The sequence below is a fragment of the Nannobrachium achirus genome (genome assembly GCF_963921795.1).
Source record: "Nannobrachium achirus genome assembly, chromosome: 22".
NCBI lineage: Eukaryota > Metazoa > Chordata > Actinopteri > Myctophiformes > Myctophidae > Nannobrachium > Nannobrachium achirus.
The window spans coordinates 11395101-11419646 of NC_137829.1; the positions used below are offsets into that span (position 1 = coordinate 11395101).

General features: G+C 44.1%; 1 protein-coding gene across 1 annotated transcript in view; it reads left to right on the plus strand.

The window, feature by feature from the left end:
* col4a1 (collagen, type IV, alpha 1) overlaps nucleotides 1–24066 on the plus strand; it is a gene marked incomplete at both ends in the record, with an annotated part of 64913 nt that extends 40847 nt beyond the window's left edge. The window contains 33 exons of the mRNA XM_080753573.1: nucleotides 3444–3479; nucleotides 3679–3825; nucleotides 4499–4582; nucleotides 6200–6283; nucleotides 8394–8464; nucleotides 8834–9025; nucleotides 9326–9494; nucleotides 9924–10016; nucleotides 10309–10413; nucleotides 11952–12049; nucleotides 12544–12694; nucleotides 13404–13517; nucleotides 14066–14233; nucleotides 14751–14840; nucleotides 15191–15343; nucleotides 15752–15850; nucleotides 16186–16275; nucleotides 16495–16634; nucleotides 17458–17584; nucleotides 17791–17871; nucleotides 19299–19397; nucleotides 19551–19601; nucleotides 20046–20231; nucleotides 20867–21000; nucleotides 21200–21272; nucleotides 21736–21807; nucleotides 21902–22030; nucleotides 22156–22254; nucleotides 22370–22582; nucleotides 22689–22866; nucleotides 22976–23090; nucleotides 23491–23663; nucleotides 23985–24066. Coding sequence (XP_080609699.1) covers nucleotides 3444–3479; nucleotides 3679–3825; nucleotides 4499–4582; nucleotides 6200–6283; nucleotides 8394–8464; nucleotides 8834–9025; nucleotides 9326–9494; nucleotides 9924–10016; nucleotides 10309–10413; nucleotides 11952–12049; nucleotides 12544–12694; nucleotides 13404–13517; nucleotides 14066–14233; nucleotides 14751–14840; nucleotides 15191–15343; nucleotides 15752–15850; nucleotides 16186–16275; nucleotides 16495–16634; nucleotides 17458–17584; nucleotides 17791–17871; nucleotides 19299–19397; nucleotides 19551–19601; nucleotides 20046–20231; nucleotides 20867–21000; nucleotides 21200–21272; nucleotides 21736–21807; nucleotides 21902–22030; nucleotides 22156–22254; nucleotides 22370–22582; nucleotides 22689–22866; nucleotides 22976–23090; nucleotides 23491–23663; nucleotides 23985–24066 — 3896 coding nt within the window. The remainder of the gene's footprint in view (nucleotides 1–3443; nucleotides 3480–3678; nucleotides 3826–4498; nucleotides 4583–6199; nucleotides 6284–8393; nucleotides 8465–8833; nucleotides 9026–9325; nucleotides 9495–9923; nucleotides 10017–10308; nucleotides 10414–11951; nucleotides 12050–12543; nucleotides 12695–13403; nucleotides 13518–14065; nucleotides 14234–14750; nucleotides 14841–15190; nucleotides 15344–15751; nucleotides 15851–16185; nucleotides 16276–16494; nucleotides 16635–17457; nucleotides 17585–17790; nucleotides 17872–19298; nucleotides 19398–19550; nucleotides 19602–20045; nucleotides 20232–20866; nucleotides 21001–21199; nucleotides 21273–21735; nucleotides 21808–21901; nucleotides 22031–22155; nucleotides 22255–22369; nucleotides 22583–22688; nucleotides 22867–22975; nucleotides 23091–23490; nucleotides 23664–23984) is intronic.
* Between the last annotated feature and the right edge of the window lie 480 nt (nucleotides 24067–24546).

The following is a 24546-nucleotide window of genomic DNA, read 5'->3' on the forward strand; positions in this document are numbered from 1 at the left end:
ACATCACTGCAGTGCCGGGCGCAAGCGCTGACTCATTGTGACATCACTGCAGTGCCGGGCCTTGCCTCGACCCGACAGATATCTCCGTATATGGGCATAAGACTGAGAACTCCATATATGGGCATATGGGCAGATACAGAGATCTCCATACAGTATATGGGCATATATAGACAGATATCTCCGTATATAGGCATAAAAGGGACACAGACTGATACAGAGATCTCCATATATGGGCATATGGGCAGATACAGGGGCCTAGACCCGACAGATATCTCTGTATACTGAGAACTCCATATATGGGCATCTTGCCTCGACCCGACAGATATCTCCATATATGGGCATAAGACTGAGAACTCCATATATGGGCATATGGGCAGATACAGAGATCTCCATACAGTATATGGGCATATATAGACAGATATCTCTGTATATCTATCTATAAATGCGAGAAGTCTCTGCGTGTGTGTCTGTAATCCGCGTATCTCGAGAACCGTTCGTCCCACCGGCTTCAGATTCGGCACGCGCGTTCCCCGCCGCGGCACGGAGTGCAGTGCCGGGCCTCGACCCGACCCGGCGCACGGTTTTCCCGAACCGGTGCGAAACGTTCGGAATCTCCTTATGCGGGCTGATTGTTGACATCAGGCTTTTCCGGAGGAAATCAGCGCAAGCGCTGACTCATTGTGACATCACTTCATAAAAGGCTCTGACATCACGTACGCCACATGAGTCAACAAAAAATGGACGCATAGTGCAGTGCTCGGCCTCGACCCGACCCGATACACGATTTTCTGGAACCAGCACGAAAGGTTCGGATTCTGATGTCTGACATCAGCATTTTCCGGAACTGGCACTGTGTCTGCATAGATCTCCATATATGGGCATAAAATGGATGCAGACAGACAGATACATATATCTCCATATATGGACATAAATGGACACAGGCAAACAGATGGTCAAAGATCTCCATATATGGGCATAAAGTGGACGCAGACAGACAGATACAGATATCTCCATATATGGGCATAAATGGACACAGGCAAACAGATGGTCAAAACGGGTCCTATGACAACAGGTATAATGGGGTTTGCATTAACTCATTTAGGCCTAACCTATAGTTAGGCCCAAATCAGAAATTAGCCTACAAAAACAAATATGTTGCTACATACTGTACATGTACTGTAAGCCCCTCCCATACACTAAAATGTGTACCCGGCCTGAATGGGTTAAAGGGGGAAACGGCACTGTGTCTGCAACACAGTCGGAGGCACAGGCAAACAGATGGTCAAAACGGGTCCTATGACAACAGGTATAATGGGGTTTGCATTATGGGCATAAAGTGGACGCAGACAGACAGATACAGATATCTCCATATATGGGCATAAATGGACACAGGCAAACAGATGGTCAAAACGGGTCCTATGACAACAGGTATAATGGGGTTTGCATTAAAGGGGGAAACGGCACTGTGTCTGCAACACAGTCGGAGGCACAGACAGATACTCCATATATGGGCATAAATGGACACAGGCAAACAGATGGTCAAAACGGGTCCTATGACAACAGGTATAATGGGGTTTGCATTAAAGGGGGAACCAGCACATGTGTCTGCAACACAGTCGGAGGCACAGACAGATACAGAGATCTCCATAATGGGGATAAAAGGGACACAGACAGACAGATACAGAGATCTCCATATATGGGCATAAAATGGACGCAGATAGACAGATAACTCCATATATGGGCATAAAATGGACCCAGAACTATATCTGCAGTGATCTCCATATATGGACATAAAATGGACGCCGACAGACAGACAGATACAGATATCTCCATATATGGGCATAAATGGACACAGATGGTCAAAACGGGTCCTATGACAACAGTATAATGGGATTTGCATTAAAGGGCGGGGCATTCATTCCCTATTTACATCGTTCCCGAGTTGGCCAGGTCGCCGACTAGACGCTGGGCCGCCCGAAGTGCGGCCCAGCTTCTAGTTCATATAATAGGTCCTCACTAATGTTCATGATAAAATATCACAATTTTTTTCTACTCAGTTTGGGTCTCATAGGAGAGCTGTGGGTGGGTCAAATCCTTCCTACCGGTGACATCATCAATGGGAAATGCAAGCTAATAGAAACTGCAGGCTTTCTATTCCTGAAGAAGTTGCAATGTTAAAGTGGAAGCCATTGTTCTCGTGATAATAAAAATCTTTTTTCTTTAAAAAAATATTATTTAATTATTTTTTGTCAAACGATGATGTCACCGGTAGGAAGGATTTGACAGCTCTCCTATGAGACCCAGACTGAATAGAAAAAAAATGTGCTATTTTATTATGAACATTAGTGAGGACCTATTATATGAAGACAGGTTGAAAAGTGGTTAACTACTCCTTTAAGTACAATTTTGAGGTATTTGTACTTTACTTGAGTATTTCCAATATCCAATACTTTTACTTCTACTCCACTACATCTCAGATGCAGATATTGTACTTTTACTCCTCTACAATTATTTGACAACTTTAGTTATTAGTTACTTTGGAGATATTGATTGTTATTATAAAACAAAAACACACAGTAACCACTTCAGCTCTGTATACATTCCTGCCATTTGAAAATAGCCGTTCTACGAGCTCACAATGCATTGCGATGCAACGCATTGTGAGCTTGTAGATCTGCTATTTTCATTATGAATTTTTGTATACATTTTATACAGTTGAAAACTTGTGAAATGGGACATTCTGCACAATGAGTACTTTCTACTTTTGGTACTTTAAGTGCATTTTGAAACCATTACATTTACTCAAGTACATTTTGACTTGTACTTTTGACAGACTTTTACTTGTAAGGGTGCCCTCACACCAAAATAGCTATGAGAGTGGAATCCGCGTTCCGCCAATGCATTTCAATGAGAGTGAAGCGGTTTCATGCCAGCAGAGGATTTCTGCAAAAAAACGCTCCCTTCTCATTGAAATGCATTGGCGGAACGCGGATTCCACTCTCATAGGTATTTTGGTGTGAGGGCACCCTAACAGAGTATTTCTACATTGCAGAAATTATACCTTTACTTAATTACTGAATGTCAAGTCTCCAGGACTTCTTCAGAATATGTATGACACTGATTTACTATGACACTATGGCACATTAGGAGTCCATTACTTGTGGTTCTAAAATATTGTATTTTCAAGGACCCCCTGTAACTCTGAGAGGTGTTCAAATGGAGCCAACATTGGTTCCATTTGTACTCTCTCAGAGTCACAGACCTGTTATGGTCATTCAGGGCTATCTCTTTAAGTAGTTCTGGTAATATTATTGTCCACTCATTTTTTATGTCCGTAAAAATGTCCACCACAAGCCAGCATGGCGATGCTCCCTATCTGAGATCACACAAATTGTCTAGATTATTATTTGACATGACATTCCTATTTTTCTCTTCTACAACAGGTTATCCTGGTCCTCAAGGCGATGCAGGCCCACCAGGTAAAACAAATTATACTTTTATTTTATTTTTGGCATGACTATATTATCATGATTATCATTTTTTGGTTTGTTTGTTTGTTTTTTCAAATACTGCAACCAACATTATTGTGCGCCCCGAGGCTGCCTAAATGAAATGGCCTCTGAGCGTGAAACACGCGCAGAGAACAGAAATGGACGGTGTTCTTTTCCTGTCTTCAAGGCAAGCACATTGAAGGCCCTCGTGGAGAGCCGGGTCAGAAGGGAAATGTGGGTCAGAAGGGTGACAGGGGTCTGGAAGGAGAGTCACTACCTGGACCTCCAGGACAAGACGGGCAAACTGGACCCCCCGGACCCCCTGGACTCGCAGGTATGCCTCCTCACGACCATAGTTTACACTTACTATTATTTTAAAGCAGGGCAACTCAACTTTAGATGGCTCAGGGGCCACTCAGCAAAATACAAAAAGTCCAAGGGCCACAAGCTAAAAATTATGGACCTATTTTGGATGTTTAGACAATGATTTTGTAACACACTACATGAGTAGTCTAAAAAAGTAAGAAAACAACAGACACATTTCCTTCTATAAGGCCAAACCTCATTGAACAAAAGGATTGTCCAGGAACAATTAATGATGAAATGATGAGGTTTCTTTTTTTGGACAAACAAAAAAGCTAAAAAGGTCTTGTATAAAACAAAGCAAACATCATTTCTTAGGGGTTTTGGAGAGAATTTACATCAGAAATTTAAAATATATATTTTATTGGTATGACCACGATGGGCCGCACAGACATGGGCAGGGGCCACATGCGGCCCACAGGCCACAGGTTGAATAGCACTGTTTTAGAGGAAAATGGCCAGCACTATGACTATTGACTATAATTGCCAAGTTGTTTGATCAAAGTTATATGGAAATATAAACTTTGTATGCGTGTGTGTGTGTGTGTGTGTGTGTGTGTGTGTGTGTGTGTGTGTGTGTGTGTGTGTGTGTGTGTGTGTGTGTGTGTGTGTGTGTGTGTATGTTGTGTGACACCCCCACACAGTTGCACCTCCCCTATGTAACATTGAGAAAGGAGCGCTCGGTCCCCCAGGGCCTCAAGGTTTACGAGGGGAGTTGGGACAAAAAGGTAAGCGTTCTCTCATGGATCGATAACCTTACTGATCAAAATGAGTTTTAAAGGAGTCTTAATGCGATGCGATGTGATGTGATGCAATGGCTTCGTGCAGTGATTCTCACCCTCTTTAATTTCAAGAACCTCCAGTTTAACCAAATGCACCCTTTACGCCAGGAAGGGTCCATTTGGTTCCATTTAGTACACACTCAAAATGACAGACCCTGTAAGTGTCCATTTGGACCCATAGTGTTCCCCGGGCATGGCTTTGAGAATCAGTGATTTAATGCATCACAATTCTTTCTTCTCTTCTCTGAACCTCCCTTCTGGTCCTGATGTATCTCGATGATTATTGTGAGCTTTGTCTGACTAAAAACATAAGAGCTTAAACACAACCCATGGCAAACTGCAGTTAAATGCAAATCATCGCTGTCAGGCAGTGATAAACCTTGCACGTCCAAAAGCATTACTTTTCAGGAAATTGGAAAAAATAACCTGTGTTCCAAATGGATCTAATGTAGGTACTATTTAGTCTCTAGCTCGTGTCAATACATTTCAATGGTTCAATGTGTATAACCCACAGACAGACAGTAACGTAAAGAAAGAATATCTAAAATCAATCTACAACCTCACAAGTGTCACACTACAACACTTTGAGAGCTTGTAGATTGTCTATTTTTGCCACTGATGAATTTAGACATCAATTTACTACAAAAAACAACAACAACGTCAACATACGGTAGATATAGCCTCGTAAAACACCAACTTCCAGAAACCGCGCATTGTCATTTGTTTATGGAAGTTGGTGGTTTACGAGGCTAACATAGATACATTCTGCCCAACACAACATACAGTGTATGTCAGTAGTTCTCAAAGTGGATTCCAGGGACTCTGTGGTTTCCTTTATGGGGGTCTAAATTGACCCATACAGGTCTGTAACGGGTTCATTTGGTTCCATTTGTACACTGTCAGATTTAAGGGGAGACTTCATGAAGGTCTAAATTGGGGGTCTAAATTGACCCATACAAATCTGTAACTCTGACAGTGTACAAATGGAACCAAATGAACCTGTTGGTTCCATTTGTACACTATCAGAGTTAAGGGGAGACCTTGGGTGCGTTCGGAAATGCGCACTCAACGCACTGGTGTGCCATGTTGTCGATCGTTTATTCGGTGCACTTGGTGCGTTGTCGTTCGGAAATCCAGTGCGCGGCGCACCGGTGTGCTGAGTGCACGCACTGACCGACCAATGCTGCTTTATTGGTCCTTTGGGCTTTATTGTTAGTTGTTACACACGCATCAACGTGTAAACTAACAGCAGGTAGGCCTATGTTATGAATTAAATTACCTATCAATAGCAACGTTACGTTAACAACTGCTGCATTTAAGAAAGTTTTCAGACTGAAAAAGCACACAGTTCTCTTATCTGGTCGTTCGTAAATAAGCCACACTGAATGCACTCTCAACGTCACCACCCACTGCACTCACTACACTGAGCACACACCCGGTGCGCCCTTGAAATGTGAATTTGAGAAACACTGCCATTACTGCTGAAATACTGCTCCTCAGGTATAATAGATAGTTAGATCAAAAACATATACTTACATGCATGTTTTCTGCGCTTCCCAAAAGGTGACACGGGAGACACCTGTGTTCAGTGTGAAGTTTTAGCTGGCCCTGGACTACCTGGCCCCGCAGGCCACAAAGGACAACAAGGTGAGAGAAGCTGGGTTATAGAGTACACCTATGAGATAAATAAAACACTCACATACATGTACATACATACTGTGTCATTAGTTAGGTCTTTACCTAAGCTTAAGTAAACGCATCAATGTATTTTGTATCAACTGTAGAGAATTTACTTGTTTCCAATGTTATATACTAGGGGTGTGTAACGATATAGTAACTGAATCGAAAAATCGATTTTAATTTGCAGTGATCTACTATATCGTTTGCAAAAGCAAAATATCGTACCGTTTTGGCTTTGTATCGTATCGATATCGTTTTACAATGTAGATGTTGATCGGTATCGAATCGTTTTGCAGTGCAAATAATTGATTGTATGGAAACTAAGAATTTGTGCCTTGTTTTTAGCTACCTTAAAGGAGTAGTTCACCCCAATATGACTTTTTTCTATTGATTACTCATGCCGTGGAGACTTGAGTTCAATAATATTTTTGGGTATTTGTTGCATTCCTAAGACAAAAAATGTGTTATAGTAAATTTACCCCCAATGATTCCGGATGGGGACCCAAATCCATTTGGGTCCCCATCTGAAATCAATGGGGGTAAATTCATTGTAATCAAATTATTGTTTTAGGAATGTGACAAATATAAAAACATATTATTGAACTCAAATCTACATGGCGTGAGTAATCAATAGAAAAAAGGTCATTTTGGTGGTGAACTACTCCTTTAAGAGGGAAAATTAAAAAGAGGGGTTTAATTACTTTTCCATTCCATATAGCTACTCTTGGTCTATCGATAAATGTGTGTAATCTCTGTGTTCATGTCAAGGTGCAGGTTTGTCCATATGTGTTGAAATATAATGTCCATGTATTTGCTATAGAAAATCACTGTGTTTACTTATTTACATCCCTACATTTTCCCTTAAAAACATGCACTATTGACACGTTTCACACAGATTTAATTTCTTTGTTAAATAGTTACTATATCAATTTTTAATCATTGAATCAAATCGTATCGTATCGCCATGAATGAGCCAATATTGCCCATGTATCGTATCGTTAACCATTATCGTTGATGCGTATCGTATCGTTGTTAAAATGTATCGTTACACCCCTATTATATACACATTGTCAGTTTTATATACACACATGCACGCACGCACGCACGCAAGCACGCACGCAAGCAGGTACATGCACGCACACGCACACGCACACACACACACACACACACACACACACACACACACACACACACACACACACACACACACACACAGTACCTATTACTTATCACCTTCAATCACCTATCAAACTTACAGGTAATGTGTTATATTACTCGTTATCAGGTTACTTTTGTGTTACTTTCATAAAACACCTTCAAGTAAAGTGCAATAGGACTAGGTATAATATTAAATTGAAGAGGGGAGGATAAATGGAATAAAGAAGAATGTCGCAATAATGTCATTGGTATTACCAGAATTTCACTGATGAAAAGCAAATAACACAGCAAGTTGAAGCACCGTCTAACAGCACAGGGTATATATTTAGAAAACTGGAATAGTCTGAATAGAAAATGGCAATCAAGACAACATTGTTATTAGCGTTCAACATTAGCTTAAATAACTACACATACTCCTTAATAATAAATAAATAAATGAAATATAAATGAATACCATGTTACTTTCTGTCGTAACTGTAATTCCATTCATTTTTGTGAAATGTTTTCTTTGTTTGATATAAAGTTGCATTGAGTTTGATTGAAACATTTGATTCTGTGAAGAAAAAACCCAAAACAAAGGGTATAATTTATTAAGTATGTAATATTATATCATATCATATATAGGTTTAGGGTATATATTTTTTGTGGTCATGAATCATGATTCACCGGGATCCTGGATGGCTTGATTCTAGGCTTAAATTAATTGATATAAATATTTTTAGTAAATCTCTATGGGAAAAAAATGGGGTCTGGAACCAGAAAATGGCCGCCACAGCAATGCTCTGTCTATACTGTGTATAAATGATATCTTATTGTCTTATCTGATTGGCCTGATACTTTTACTTTGCCTGTACATGCTGTATATTCATGTCTGCTACAATGAGTGAGGAGGTACCTTAAGGTCTTGGTTCCTTGGCAGGTTTTCCTGGACCGGCGGGTAGGAAAGGAGATAAGGGGCACAGTGGCTCCACTGGACTTGCAGGAAGAGAAGTAAGTAGGATCCCTGCATGTAGTGTCGTGAAGGATCCCATTTTCGCAGTTCACTGAGGAGAAAGGAGCATTAGGAAAATGGCACAACTTGTCCTACATGCCAATTTACAGTCTCATAGCATTTCCACAAATGCAATGGGTTTACATTTACACTATTACGTCATGTAGGCCAGTGGTTCTCAACCTTTTCAGGCCACCACCCCCAAAATAATCATTTGAACATAACCCTACGAGCACTAAGAAAAATCCCCCAAAATAATTTGGGGACCCCCCTGGGTCCCCCACAGGTTGAGAACCACTGATGTAGGCAACTACAGCACGTCTGCCACAACCTCTCTACTAGCTGTTCTTCTTTCTACTTGTCTGCAGGGTGTTTCTGGCAGTCCTGGCTTGATGGGAGAGCCTGGTGCAGTGGGTGAACCTGGGGATGTCTTTGTAGCTCCTGGGCTGAAAGGTGATAGAGGTCTGCCTGGTGGTGCTGGTTCACCGGGGCTGCCAGGTGTGGATGGATTCCCAGGGAAAGAAGGGCTCTCAGGTTTACCAGGACCCAAGGGAGAGCCTGTAAGTGGAGTGTTTTAGGTTATTTATTGATATTGTTTTGCTTTTTGCATTCCCTTCTACACCAGTACAAGGAAGGGACAGGTTACAATATTCACAATTACAGCAATGTTATATTATCTTGACATTATTGGTTATTGGTGATTGGTTCTTTATTATATAATTAAATAGCTTGGTCAGGAGTGGAGACGGGATGTTCTGGAAACATTTATAAAATAATAATAGTCACGGACACTCTAAGTTGGAAGGAAGATGCCTTCAAGGAACCCTTACAGTATAATAGACTGCACATCTTGCTTGCAGGCCAGGGAGGGCATCAAGGGTGACCGCGGCCTGGATGGCGAGCCGGGTCTCATTGGGCCCCCGGGAGAGAGAGGTCCCCCTGGGGTGCCAGGAAGTGGTCGGCCAGGTGAGCCTGGTGATAAGGGCAGTCCCGGGAATCCAGGAACTCCAGGAATCCCTGGACGACCAGGTAGGCATGCATTACACTCATACTTAGCACATAGCACTAGCACTGGCCTATGCTCAATGACCATACATGTTTTTAGATAGCATTTTTATCTGTTCTCTCTGGTTCTTATTTAGCGTTTTTTATTTTATTTCATTGAATAGGTGCTTGGTCTACCTATGTTCTTCTTGGATTACTATTGCTGTGCATTTGATGTGTTGATATTGATGTATTACCTTACTTATTGTAAATTGCTCTGGATTAAGATGCCTAAATTGTAAATTGTACTGTATACAGATAGACAAGCACACGCACGCCGCACGCACGCACGCACGCACGCACGCACGCACGCGCACGCACACACACACACACACACACACACACACACACACACACACACACACACACACACAGTTTAATGTATCTATGCAATGTATTCCTTACCTCTCAAAGGCGTAAGAGGTGAGCGAGGAAAAGTTGTGAGCCTCCCTGGCCCTCATGGTGTACCTGGACTACGAGGAGAAACGGGCTTACCTGGACTTCAAGGTGGGCTTCAGCATACTTGTTCCATTACCACCTATACTGTATGTTTCGGCCAATATTTCAGAATCAATATCATTTTTTACACCTAAGTACAAATCGATGTTAACTGTACTTTGTCTTTTGTCATGACATTTCAATTGACTTAACTTTTGCACTTTAGCCTGAAAACAGAATTGAAACTGAAATTGAATATTATAATAAGAATGCAATTAGAATGCAAATGTAGAAGCTGGTTTACAGTTTACGGGGTGTGGGAGTTGGGAGTGTTTAACACACAGCCTGCCTGTGGCCCCAGGTGACCATGGAACTCCGGGAGACCACGGGTTACCAGGATTCCCTGGACAGAAGGGCGACAGAGGTTTACCTGGAATTGGATTGCCGGGCCTACCTGGCCCAAAAGGTATGATATACATTATAGATGGCATACCCGACCGAAAATTCGCGGTTTTCATAATTAATTGTCGGATGTCGATTCGGGTCGGACATATCATGCACTCTCTCTGATGATGCATGCAGCGCACAACTCCTGTGTGTGTGGCACTGTGTGTGTGCTGCTCGCGCTAATGCTGCAGGCATGGAGACATAACTCTTTAGCATGGAGAACGTCCCAAACGCTGAGGTAAACGTGTTGTTGTGCTGAAGTGAGCTCGCTGCTTATTGGCGCTGTGTTCTCCACTACTGTACGTCCCTTGAATAGGAAGTTTATTTTGCGACAGTTGTGGTTGTGTGCAGTGCACTGTGCATTGTGCAAGGCTCGTCCGTCCAACACACACATTACCAAGTAAATCCTGGTTTATACTCCGTCGTCACAGCCTGTTCCGTGCCAAAAGTGGCTGATCTACATGCTCAAAACGCCTCGCATCCACAGCGCATTGTAAGCTTGCAGATCGGCTATTTTCCAGACGCAGAAACTTGCATGATGAGTGTGCAGCCGGCAGTCACTGCAGTCAGACGTATATAATTTAATAATCTACGTACAATTTAACAACTTAATATTCATAATAATCGTAACAAGCAGGCAAGCTTCATGCACTGCACATTAGAACAACTTTGCTAGTCAGTCAGTGTTCATCAGTGGCTTCCTCAAAGAAAAAGAAAGGAGGCCGCATTTTAATGATTAATGGTCGGACATCGATCTGGGCCGGACAAAAAACTGTCGGACACGGGTTCGGCATGGACTGAACAAATGGGCCCGATCCGAACTCTAATATACATCCATTCAAATCCACCATCCTGGAACGTCCGGTCCCGAAAAACAACCGGAAACAAAATGCTACTGGATGGAAGGGCAGCGAGGGCGGGTCTTCACTCGGTAGAACCAGTAGAAGCCCTAGAAACATACCCTACTTTATCATTACTTTTTACCATAATGTATTAAACACATATCATGATATTTGAAAAAATACTTTTAACTATCGATTGAAAACCAAGGTAATAAAATCAAGTGTAAAGTCCGGCCAAAACCTCATTCACTTGAATGGAGTGTTAGTTTTTCTGTAGCCAGCAGGAGGGGAAATAGTGACATCTACTGGGGTATTAATGAGAACTGCAACGGCTCTTCCTTACTGGCCTCATTTAAAAAAAGACGTGTGCTTGGCCACTTGTATACATCACATGCTCAATCATGGTCTCTCCCGTAAACATTTACACAAGCTTTCCATGATAAAACTGAACATTAGTGGATGTTGCTGAGACTAGGAGTATTGACATAACCTGTACAATACTGGCTTTTCAAAGGTCGTCCGGATCTGGAATCGAACCGGCAATGCCGTTAGGCATCAGTGCCTATGTGGCAATGGCTATGTGGTATCCGCCTGGACCTGTAGGCCAGCGAGCGCCCCTAGAAATCTATTTTAAGAGCCTGCTTGAACCATTACCAAGGTTTGGATGGGTCCCTTCTCTGTTGCTCAGGCAAAGATTATTTTTCTATTTTGCCAGGATTCTCTGGAATCCCTGGAGCCCCAGGTTTACCAGGAGAGGCCGGAAGACCAGGACAGGAGGGTAGTACAGGAAGAAGTGGTGTTCCTGGTCCAAAGGTGTGTACAGTGTGTTGTGTTGTGTACTTGTGTTGTGCTTTAGCTCAGTGGTTCTCAACCTGTGGGTCGGGACCCCCAGGGGGGTCCCCAAATTATTTTGGGGGGGTCCCCAGATGATTAACTTAATGTGAAACATTGTCCAACAGTCCAACATAAAGGTTAAATGTATAGACTGAGGGTGTCTGCACATTTCTAAAGTGACAATTTAAGGACTGTTTAATACCTCTATAAAATGACAACTTAAACATTAGCCAAATTGTCAAATATTAGAGGCAGAAGTGTGAGCATGTAGATCTGCTATTTTCACAATAGAACTGTGTTATACCTGAAAAGGTTGAGAACCACTGCTTTAGCTGGTAAGGGTTAGGTGTAAGAAGAACACAAGCTAAACATCATGTCCTTTGCCTATTTCCATAGCCACATAATACTATCCACAAGAGACACATGATTCTCTGGGAGATTTGAATGCACTGTAATGAATGTGATCCCTATAGGGTGAACCTGGGCGAGGCCTGCCAGGCCCCAAAGGTTCACAAGGCCATCCAGGAGTGACTGGCTTCCCTGGAGAAAAGGGTAACCTTGGTCTAGCTGGTGTTCCCGGACATGAAGGACCGACAGGACAACCAGGGCCTCAGGGAATCAAAGGTAGCGTATTTACTACAATCCATAGGCACATGAAATGACTTTGTCTGTCTAACCAACTTCATTTTAACCACCTGGGCCTATGCAGTGGTGTTTCTGAAGTCGTTACACTTTAAAATCCTTAATATTAACTGTGAATGTGTAGTGTTGCGTAGCTAGACGATCAACGATGTATGTCTAAATGGTGCATTTATATAGCGTGGCGGTGCTACGCTGGACGCAGCCATTACGCATTGTGGACGCAACCACAACTTTGTTGTGATATGTGCCACGGTCGCTCAAATAGTAGCCTACAGGAAGAGAACTGGCTCATAGTAGCAGTAAGCTACATTTAATATCTGAAAAAATCTGCGATTCGTTTATCCTGGGCACTTTATAATGATTGTGCATTACCTTCACCCATTCACACACCAATGGCAGGGGAAACCATGCAAGGCACCAAACCTGCTCATCGGGAGCAATTAGGGGTCTTGCTCGAGGACACCTCGACACTAACACTGGGGGAGGCCGGGATCAAGCGGCACATCTACCCCGAGCCACTGCCGCACCATCTACTAATAAATCTGGGGAAATGTAAAGACTAGAACAGTGTAGAAAACCAGCACCCTGTTATTAGATTTTTGTTTACTGTATGCTACATGTGGAAAAAGGAAATGAAACATGGCATGAGTGTGTTTGCGTCTTTACCTTTACCTCTGCTCTTTACACTTAGGTGACTCTGGTCACCAAGGCATTCCTGGAGAGCCTGGTCGATCGGGCCCTCCAGGGGCAGGTCTGCCAGGACCCGAGGGACACGAGGGACCACCCGGAGAACCCGGACCTTACGGTGAGTGAAACGCTCTGCAGTAACTCCAACAGTATAATTTGAACCACTTAAACACAAAAACATTTAAGAAATACAATTACAAAATTGTTTGTCCACAACTTCACAACGCATTGTGGTGCAACGTGTTGTGAGCTTGTAGTGTTGTGAGCTATTTTGTATTTTTTATTGTTTTGCCTATAATGACTGGCCAGAGTATAGCAGCTCTACAAGCTCATAGTGCGGCACCTATTTTATGAAAATCGTGAACATTTTGCATATCTTTGATCAAGTCTTTGCTTCTGGGGTGTCCCTAGAACAAAATATTTTGAGATAGGGGTCCGCGGTCACATACATATAATTCTAGGGGTTCTTGACATTAAAAACTTGGCGCACCACAGATAAAGAAACATATATTTTTCAGAAGACCTTTGGGATTTAGAAGACATTTTGTCAGGTCTTTAATGTCTTAATGGCTGATTTTACCATATATCAAATAACAGGAGTTTGTCTCTCAGAACATTCACAAAAGTGTGTGTGTGTGTGTGTCTGTGTAAATGTCCCAAATGCAGGTCCATCTGGCACAAAGGGGGAGAAGGGGTTCCCAGGTCCTACTGGCTTGGACATGCCTGGACCTCAGGGAGATAAAGGAGCCTCTGGGTTCCCGGGCCTGAAGGGAAGCAAAGGCTTCTCAGGTCGACCAGGCCCCACAGGCAGGGACGGGCTGACTGGAAACCAAGGTGAGACTGTCTGTCACACTGAAGACCAGGGCTTCCCGCACGCGTTCAGCTCCACACCCCAAAACATATCCTTGTTGTCGGGTGCACCGACCTTGTATGTCCAAAACCGTTCGTCTACAATCACGCAACGTTCGTCTACAAGCACACAACGCCTCGCGGGTGTGCTTGTCGATCTGCTATTTTACTAGTTTTGTGCGACAGTCTTGTATGGTGAAGCAGGGCTTTACTATGACGTAAAAATGTGAAACTTGGAGATATGAGTTTTCTGCCCGACAGTGATGATTTGTTACTTACAAAAATACATTAATATTAATGAATCACTTATGTCCTTGAAAATAACCAATCTACAGGCTCCCAACGTCTGCTCCTAACACGCGGGTGTGTGTGTGTGTGTGTGTGTGTGTGTGTGTGTGTGTGTGTGTGTGTGTGTGTGTGTGTGTGTGTGTGTGTGTGGGTGTGTGTGTGTGTGTGTGTGTGTGTGTGTGTGCGCGTGTGTGTGCGTGCGTGTCTTTCCTAGGTCCTAAGGGAGAGATGGGAATCATTGGAACACCGGGATTCCCTGGATCGCCTGGATTCTCTGGAACACCTGGAAGTCCGGGTTTCAGAGGTGAGAGATAAGGGTTTTACTGTGTAGACACACACACACGCACGCACGCACGCACGCACGCACGCACGCACACACACACACACACACACACACACACACACACACACACACACACACACACACACACACACACACACACACACACACACACACCACACACACACACACACACACACACACACACACACACACACACACACACACACACACACACACACACGCTATACAGTACAGTGTGTACTGTGTATAATATACTGCTACATTATAATTACATGAGGACGTGGCTAGGATCCATTCTTGTTTGGCCGTCGTAGAAGATTGACATAGCAACCCCTCTTCTTGTTTGGCAGGTGAACCTGGTCTCACTGGACCAAGAGGAGAGTTTGGTGACTCTGGACCAAAGGGAGAGAGGGGAGAGCCAGGTCTGCAGGGCCCTCCTGGGAACATGAGCGATGTAGATATGGAGCACATGAAGGGGGATAAAGGAGACATCGGAGACCAAGGTACAGTTAAAAAATAAAAATAAAAACACTTGCTTATTAAAATGCGTTAACATATAGTACTTAGACGTCAACAATAGCTAGGATGTTGTTGATTCATTATGTGACATCAAACCTGAAACCCGTTATGTTAAGTTACGGATGAATGAATATCAAATATCTAAATACTGAATTACGTAACTTGAAAACTGTCCGGGGTGCTAAAAAAAAGCCTGAGTAGACATTAAAAGACCCCAAACATGTTTGAAAGTGAAATATCCCTTTAACCTTTGCCTTGCTTGCTTTATTGAACAGCAAGCATTACATTTGCACCCAGGATTGTTATGTGGTACTGTATCTCTGTACATTAACTGATTGTCGGGGTGCCCCAGCATTGAGTGTTTTTTTCATAATTCCATGTTTTGCTATCAGGGGTGCCTGGCCCGTCTGGAGAGAAGGGCTTCCAAGGTGTGCGTGGAGACCCTGGGCTTGCAGGGGTGGATGGAGAGCCTGGTCTACCTGGCCAGCCAGGTGAGCTTACCCCCAAAAGCACTAACAGTAACCAATGTGCAGTATATGCAGAATATAATTAGAGAGCAGTACTAGCAGTACATTGTCATCTTCCTTTTTATTTTTGAAAGTAGCATCACAATGATATTCGTCATACAAAGGAACTATGTAGGGCTTAAGTGAACAGCAGTGACTTAATGTAAAGGAACTTCTCTGGCAGGCCTCTTACACTTAGACTGGACAGTAGACTATTGCTGTACATATACATACATGTACATGTACAGTATATACCATGTGCCATGTATTTCTTCGTACATGCTATTTCTTTATATCTGGGAATGTTTGTCTTGTCTCAGGTGAGAAAGGAGATCTAGGACAGCCCGGAGAGCCAGGCCATCTTGGACAACCAGGTCACAAGGGCGACGCTGGAGAGATGGGAATACCAGGTATGAAACCCACCATGCTCCAAGATAGGCTAGCACTCAGCTAGAGAAACAATATGAGCAATTGGTCATTTCAAAGTCATTTACACATCATATCTTTGTGTGTGTGTGTGTGTGTGTGTGTGTGTGTGTGTGTGTGTGTGTGTGTGTGTGTGTGTGTGTGTGTGTGTGTGTGTGTGTGTGTGTGTGTGTGTGTGTGTGTGCGTGCGTGCGTGCGTGTAGGCGCTCTTGGTCCAAAGGGTACTAAAGGTGGTATTGGCACACCTGGTCATCATGGGTTCAGAGGCACAGATGGAGAGAAAGGAGATAAGGGATTGGACGGTGATCCAGGCATTGGCTTCGCAGGACCACCGGGGGAGAAGGTAACTAATCACTCATAATAGCACTGGTAGTACAGTTGACATGTTTTTATATCCTTGTTGTGGGGTGGAAACAATGTTCAAAACCGTTCGTTTTGTATTTATTATTAAAAAAAAGATTTTTTGTTTGTGGATTTATATTGCGACATAATGGCAAATGAACACCTCTGTTAAAAAAAAAATATTCCTGTACATTCAAAAGGGATACCCATATATGGACTTTTAGATGTCACCTGTGATATCACCTGTGATGTCACAGTGACAAGGAACCTAACCATAGACTGTAAAAATGTGGACTGACTGACTGACTGACTGACTGACTGACTGACTGACTGACTGACTGACTGACTGACTGACAGGGACAAGCTGTGACATTTCTCCCCTGACATCACAGTGACATCAGAGCATGATGTCAGAGCGACAAACCCATAGAACCATACACAAACCCATAGAACCATAGACTGTAAAAATGTGTACTGACTGACAGACGGACAAGCTGCGACATTTCTCATGGTATACTGCGACCTTTGGTCACAATTAATAGTTAGATAGTGACAATAGCTCAACTACAAGCATGTGCTTGTAGATCTGCTATTTTCACTAGTTTTGTGCCACAATCTTGTATGGTGAAGCAGGGATTTACTTAACGAAAAAACATACAAATTTGAAACTTGGAGATAGAAGGTTTCTGCCCGACAGTGACGATATACACCAACCGTCCCTTGAATAAGCAATGTCTCATCAGTCAACAGCTCCCTTATCTTTCTACAACTGTTCTCCGTTCTGTTCTTCCCTCTCTCTGTTTCCTGTTTCTCAATGACCACAGGGTCTGACAGGCCAACCGGGATTCCCGGGGAACCCGGGACAGAAGGGTTATAAGGGTGGCATGGGTGTGCCAGGTATGCCAGGAACGCCAGGATCAAAGGGAGACCTGGGAAACATGGGATATCCAGGTCAGAACTCATCATGCACTGTATTGTTGCATCTGTGTGCCAGCCAGTGGCATGTGTTGCTTACTTTATAGGCTTACCTGTACTCTCTAATGTGGTGTGAATCTGTGTGTGTGTGTGTGTGTGTGTGTGTGTGTGTGTGTGTGTGTGTGTGTGTGTGTGTGTGTGTGTGTGTGTGTGTGTGTGTGTGTGTGTGTGTGTGTGTGTAGGTCAGCCGGGTAGACCAGGAGAGAAGGGTATTTCTGGGCTGCCTGGATCATCTGGAGAGCCGGGTCGCCCAGGTCGGCCAGGTAAGCGACAGACATGGTTATTTTGATAATTTTTAAAGAGAAGTTGTTCACCATTTAGCCCCACTAGAGAGTAGAGATGGGGATCAAAACCCGGTTCTATGAGGAACTTTTCTGAATTTCTCAAACCCCCAAATCAGTAAGGTCTGATCTTATTGATACTGCCATGGAGATGGCCTTAATGGCCAGGGTAGCGGTCCAGGCACCTAGCCTGACAGCGTGTTGCGGGTTCGACTCCCGATCCCAACAACCTTTTCTACGTGTTATTCCCAATCTCTCTCTGTTGTGTCTCGAGAGACAAGTCATATAATTTTAGCCAAGTCACTGGTGCACAAACGATCAATTGGCTAACATACTGTCATGTTTTCATTCAGTTGATTGATCACATCTAAAATATGTTTAACATGTGTCAACTTCATTAATTTAAGTTAAGAAATAAAAAGCAGTTGTGTTAAGAATGTAGTGTCATCTTGTCTTTTCACCAAATAATAGACATGTTTTGATTAATAAAAACTTGGATCGTTAACGGTGTAAAACATTGTTTCGGTATCAATAAAACATTTTGAGTGTGGGGAATCTGAGAATATATGTGCATGTTGCTTGATATGTTAGTCAGTTCAAACGCCTAGTACTAGGTCACTTGGGATGTAGCCTCGGAAACCCAGACTTATTTAGGCGATCGGAAGAAAAAGAAGCCTGGGCGACCGCGTTATGATCACTGTTGTAGGAAGTGTAGAATTTCCCTAACCAATCAGAGTGCAGAGAGCGTCGCACCAAATGTGTTGACATCATGACGCAACAGCGTTCTCTGCGCTGAGCAGAGGAGCAGAGGCGGGTGGGGGGAGGAGAACACATGCTATTGGCTGGAGACTTGCGGAGAGACTCACCGCGCCCGCCCATCTGCCTACACTAAACTGTCCGCGTTAGGTTAGAGTGCTTGGGATGTAAGGAGCACCATGGCCTTTTGGGGCCGTTGGCGAGGCTTTTTTGATGCCTATACAAAGGTACAGCAGCGTTTTCAGGCCAAGGACCCCTTAGTTGAGAGAGAGATAAAGCAGGGACCACCACAACCTGTTCATAGATTCCATATAGTTTCATTTTTTGACAGCACAATCATCAGTGTATTTTGGATTCATGTCAATTTGTGTTTTCAGATATTTAACCACTTGAACAATCAATACTTAGTTAATAAACTTGACCTTTCACTCTGTACTTAGTCTGCTCTTTTTCCCCTCTACACCAAAGCTCTTTGCCAAAAATAGACGATCTACAAGCTTGTAGATCTGCTATTTTTGGCTAAAGTTCTCAGAATATGGACGCTAGGGTTCAAGTGGTTAATATAAAAAAGGAGAAAGGAGACCCCCTGTTGAAGACCCCTGGTTACAGTATTAGTAGGCAACTTCATTGTGAGAAACATGGTCTCTCTTTAGGCGAACCAGGCCGGCAAGGTGCTACTGGTACACAAGGAGAGAAAGGAGAGCCGGGAGTGGATGGCATACCTGGATCATCAGGAGAGAGAGGAGACCCTGGTCAGTACTAGAGGAATTAGCAGAAGTCCAAAGCACTGTACTGATGCTGATGACCATAGAACACAACAATATTGTTAACAGATCTGATCCTGAAACCTTCAATATTTGTTCCTTTTTAAGTGTTTGTGTCCCACTTTTTGTCTCTGGTTGCAGGGTTATCGGGCAAGGGTTTCCCTGGCACCCCTGGATCATCAGGAGTCAAAGGTAAGAACGCTTCCATCAGTGCCTCTAAGTGTGAGAATCCATGTATGGATGATGATATATGGACTTTAAGGCAGCGGTTCAAAACCTTTTCTGGATCAGGGTCCATGCACACAAATGTGCAGTCTCCCCATCTGTTTTTATGTGGCTACACCCACCTGTTCATTAAGCATACTTGGTTTTCAGGTGGGTGGTGACCCAGCTGAAGTTAGATGATGCGCCGTATTTCAATTGGACCTTTGGACTTTTGGTTTTTGCATAGTATAACCACACCTGGGGGTCTAATAGAGTAAAGTTAAGACATACAAAACAGAAAAAGTACAAAACTATGGCACCACCTCTTTAACCTAGCACTGGTAGGTTTCTTTCAGTAAAATATAACAGAGCCATCAAATAGAGCCTCCAATAAAATAAAATGCGGTCGCTCCTTCACTTCTGCCTCACCAGGTGACAAAGGCAGTCCTGGTTTACCCGGCACACCCGGTCACTCAGGGATTCCCGGGGTCAAGGGTGACAAGGGGTTTGCAGGCAGCGAGGGGCCCCGGGGTGAGACGGGAGAGAGGGGCCTCCCCGGATCCTCTTTAGAGGGCGCTAAAGGAGACCAAGGACAACCAGGTCCTCCTGGAGAATCAGGTATGTCACACACCAGTCGCGTCTGAAACATGCACACACGCAAGCATTAGGGATGGGATGATAAGCGATATTATCGTTTCTCGTGATAAAAAACACCCACGATAATCTCACCGTGGAGATTTAATTCATCGTGATATCGTCCTCCGTCATGAACTGGGTTCAAGTCACCTTTTATTTGCAGAGCTGCATATCCGGTACCACTTAAAACCTCTACAATTGGTAAAAGGTACTTAAAATATACATACTTTATACAGTCTTTTTCTCACTCTCCATCAAATGTCTTTGCCAAAAAATAGCCGATCTACAAGCTCACAACTTGTAGATCTGCTATTTTTTGGCGAATGTTCCGCCACAGGATTATGGATTTTGATGATCGCGATAATATCATAAATCGTGATTTCTTTTGTCACAATAATCGTGACATGACATTTTCATATCGTCCCATCCCTAGCACCCAGACACACACACACGCACGCATGCACACACACACACACAAACACACACACACACACACACACACACACACACACACACACACACACACACACACACACACACACACACACACACACACACACACACACACACACACACACAGTACACACCCTTCATCGTCTTCTCCTCATCCAAAACAGGGTCAACTGGAGCCCCAGGGCCATCGGGCGTGGCAGGCAGAGAGGGTCCGAAGGGAGATAAAGGAAACCAGGGCCTCCCTGGCATCCAGGGGGAGATAGGACACAAGGGTGACCATGGAAATTCTGGACTTCCTGTAGGTCACTGCTAGACACTTCTAGACAAAACAAACAGAACTTACCTGACTTTTTGTTCAATTATTGGTCTTTAGACCCTGTTATAACTCTGTGTGTACTGTGTGTGTGTGTGTGTGTGTGTGTGTGTGTGTGTGTGTGTGTGTGTGTGTGTGTGTGTGTGTGTGTGTGTGTGTGTGTGTGTGTGTGTACGTGTGACAGGGACAAGCTGGCCTTCCAGGTTTAGATGGAGTGAAAGGAGAGATGGGATTACAGGGTGTCCCTGGCTTCCCAGGTGAGTGTCCTATAGTATAATCTGTGCGTGTGTGTGTGCGCGTGTGCGCGTGTGCGCGTGTGCGTGTGCGCGTGTGTGCGTGTGTGTGTGTGTGTGTGTGTGTGTGTGTGTGTGTGTGTGTGTGTGTGTGTGTTCTGTTATACACTTGTTATTAATGAAGGGAATTGTTTGAATCATATCTATGTTGAGCTGTCCATGGTGCTGAGAGTGCACATAATGCATTTAACTTGAAGTCTGAAAATGTGCTTCTTCTTCTTCTTCTTCTTCTTCTTCTTCTTCTTCTTCTTGTTCTTCTCTGTGTGTGTGTGTATGGTAGTTCAGTGCCGGTATGTGTTGTTGTGTGTGAGACAGAATTATGTCTATCCATTTATTTCTAATGGAGGTTCTATGAGGGAGGTTGTCTGATTCACTTAACGAATACATAATCTAAAGGGTCTAACACTGAATTTCAACTACACCATAGGTCCGAAGGGTGTAGGCGGGACAAGTGGATTCAAAGGAGAGCTGGGAGACAGAGGATTCCCAGGAGAAAAGGGTAAAAAGAGAGAGACAGCGTGTGTCAATACAAGCAACCAAATGTTATCTGTTTCTGTTGCAGAGGTTCTCATGATACAGTTGTCTTTTTTCAGGTAATCAAGGACCCCCTGGGCCCCATGGCCACAATACATTTATCAAAGGAGACATTGGCTTCCCAGGGCAGCAGGGTTTGCCAGGAATCCAGGGGCCACCTGGTTTCCCCGGCCTGAAAGGGCAGCAAGGTGAGAGTTTACTCAAAAGCTCGGTCAGTTATCCGAGTGTCAGGCACATACAGTCCATTCATATGAGTTAGTATTCCTGTTATCTTAACATTTCCCCCTTCCATCTTGGGTTGCCCCCTTTTCAGGTGTGATAGGCGTCATAGGGCCGAAAGGCGATGAGGGTCACCCAGGGTACAATGGCCAGCCTGGAGCCAAAGGAGAGCCTGGCTTGACCGGGCCAACAGGTAAGAGTCCATGGTGTCCATCAGCTATATGCATTTCTGTCTATGGTAACACTGTCCATTTGTGAAGTCTCTGTGTTGACTGGTCCTTTCCATGTCCAACCTTTTTTCTTATTAGGACCCAGAGGGTACCCTGGCCCCCCTGGACCGGACGGCGTTCCAGGTCAGGTGGGTCCCCCAGGCCCCTCCTCCATGGATCACGGTTTCCTAGTAACCAGGCACAGCCAAAACGTGGACATTCCGCAGTGTCCCGATGGCACCACGCCCATCTATGATGGCTACTCGCTGCTCTATATACAAGGCAATGAACGCGCACATGGACAAGACCTAGGTAAGAGAGCGAGAGAGAGATACAGAAAGAGAGAACAAGTTCTAGATGAAAGGAAATAGACATGTAAACTAAGCAAACCAAACCTTGTTATGTCACTGCGTCGTAGGTACGGCTGGGAGTTGTTTGCGGAAGTTCAGCCCCATGCCCTTCCTGTTCTGCAACGTTGGCAATGTGTGCAACTTCGCCTCCCGTAACGACTACTCCTACTGGCTCACCTCTCCTGAGCCCATGCCCATGAACATGGCACCCATCTCTGGCCACAGCATCAAGCCCTTCATCAGCAGGCAAGTCAGCTTTTGAGAAAGGATGAGTTTGAGTAATCACAGTGCTAATGTATTAACCTGTTTGCAATCGAATGCATATTTACCTGTTTTCATACATTCATGTATACAGGTGTTCTGTGTGTGAAGCCCCAGCTATGGTGATAGCGGTTCACAGTCAGACCATCATGATTCCATCATGCCCCCATGGCTGGGACTCTCTGTGGATTGGCTACTCCTTTGTCATGGTGAGAAGAACCCCAAGTGCATAGTTCCACTTTGAATCAATCAAACTGAAAAAGGGGACTCCGCTGAGCGCACACCTCTGGCAGGCTGAGTTGCCTAGCCAGGGCTGTGCTGGCTAGTTGTGGGTTGCAGCTTTCAGGACGCAATTAATGGCCTCAACATATGGTGGAACCCCTCCACATGCAATTCCTAATTTGGGGTTGATTGGATCTTGCATTCATAATTTACAATTTACAATTTAGGCATTAGCGACTGAGCGACAGACAGAGTGATACATATCGTATCATGTTTATGAATAATTCACATAATAACATAAGCGTGTGTGTGTGCGTGTGTGTGTGCGCGTGTGTGTGTGTGTGTGTGTGCGCGCGCGCGTGTGTGTGCGTGTGTGTGTGTGTGTAGCATACCAGTGCCGGTTCAGAGGGCTCTGGTCAGGCCTTGGCGTCTCCTGGTTCCTGTCTTGAGGAATTCCGCAGTGCTCCCTTCATTGAGTGCCATGGTCGTGGAACCTGCAACCAATATGCCAACTCCTACAGCTTCTGGTTGGCCACCCTTGAGGACGATGAGATGTTTACGTAAGATAGCCAGCCACGCACGCACGCACACAGACACACGCACGCACGCACGCACGCACGCACGCACGCACACACGCACGCACACACACACACACACACACACACACACACACACACACACACACACACACACACACACACACACACACACACACAAAACTGTTATTCACATCCTGTTTTATTCTGTTTTGATTGAAGTATCTTTTGCTGTCATTGACTTAATTGAGCTTTTTGTCGTTTAAGATTCTATTTCTTGCAAAATGACTGAATTGAGGCCCAGTGAATAGCCGTTCTGATACTCTTTCTCTATCTTAATTCCAGGAAACCTGTCCCGACCACATTAAAGGCGGGAAGTTTGCGAACACACATAAGCCGCTGTCAAGTATGCATGAAGAGGACATAAACCCTAAACCCTGGACTCTGTCCTCTGACCGCCTTACCCACTCCCTGGCCCCCAACCTGAGCATCTCCCACGTGGCTTTACTTCCCGGTTTGTTTGTTTGTTTGTTTTGTTGTTAGTTTTTTACAAAGGATGGTGCTATTTCCCTGCATGTGTGAGTGGAGAGATACAGAGACGTCGTTTGCGGAACAAACCAAAAGATCATCATAAGATCACAGACCAGAGCACTCACGTCAGAGACCAAAGCCACGAGACCCATCTCCGTGCAAGAACACTTAACTAACATGATCAAAAAGTGTCTCTAATGAATGGCGCCCAGTTTACCACTGCACTGAGTACATACCTACCCCCTCCCCGAAAGTAAACTGGTGTCCATTTTGAAAGGGTTGTTTTCCGGTGCTATTGAGTCTTATCTAGCATATTGAATCTTATCTGCCTTATTCCACTTCAGTATGTTACTTTTTTTTATTTCCCCTATCAGTC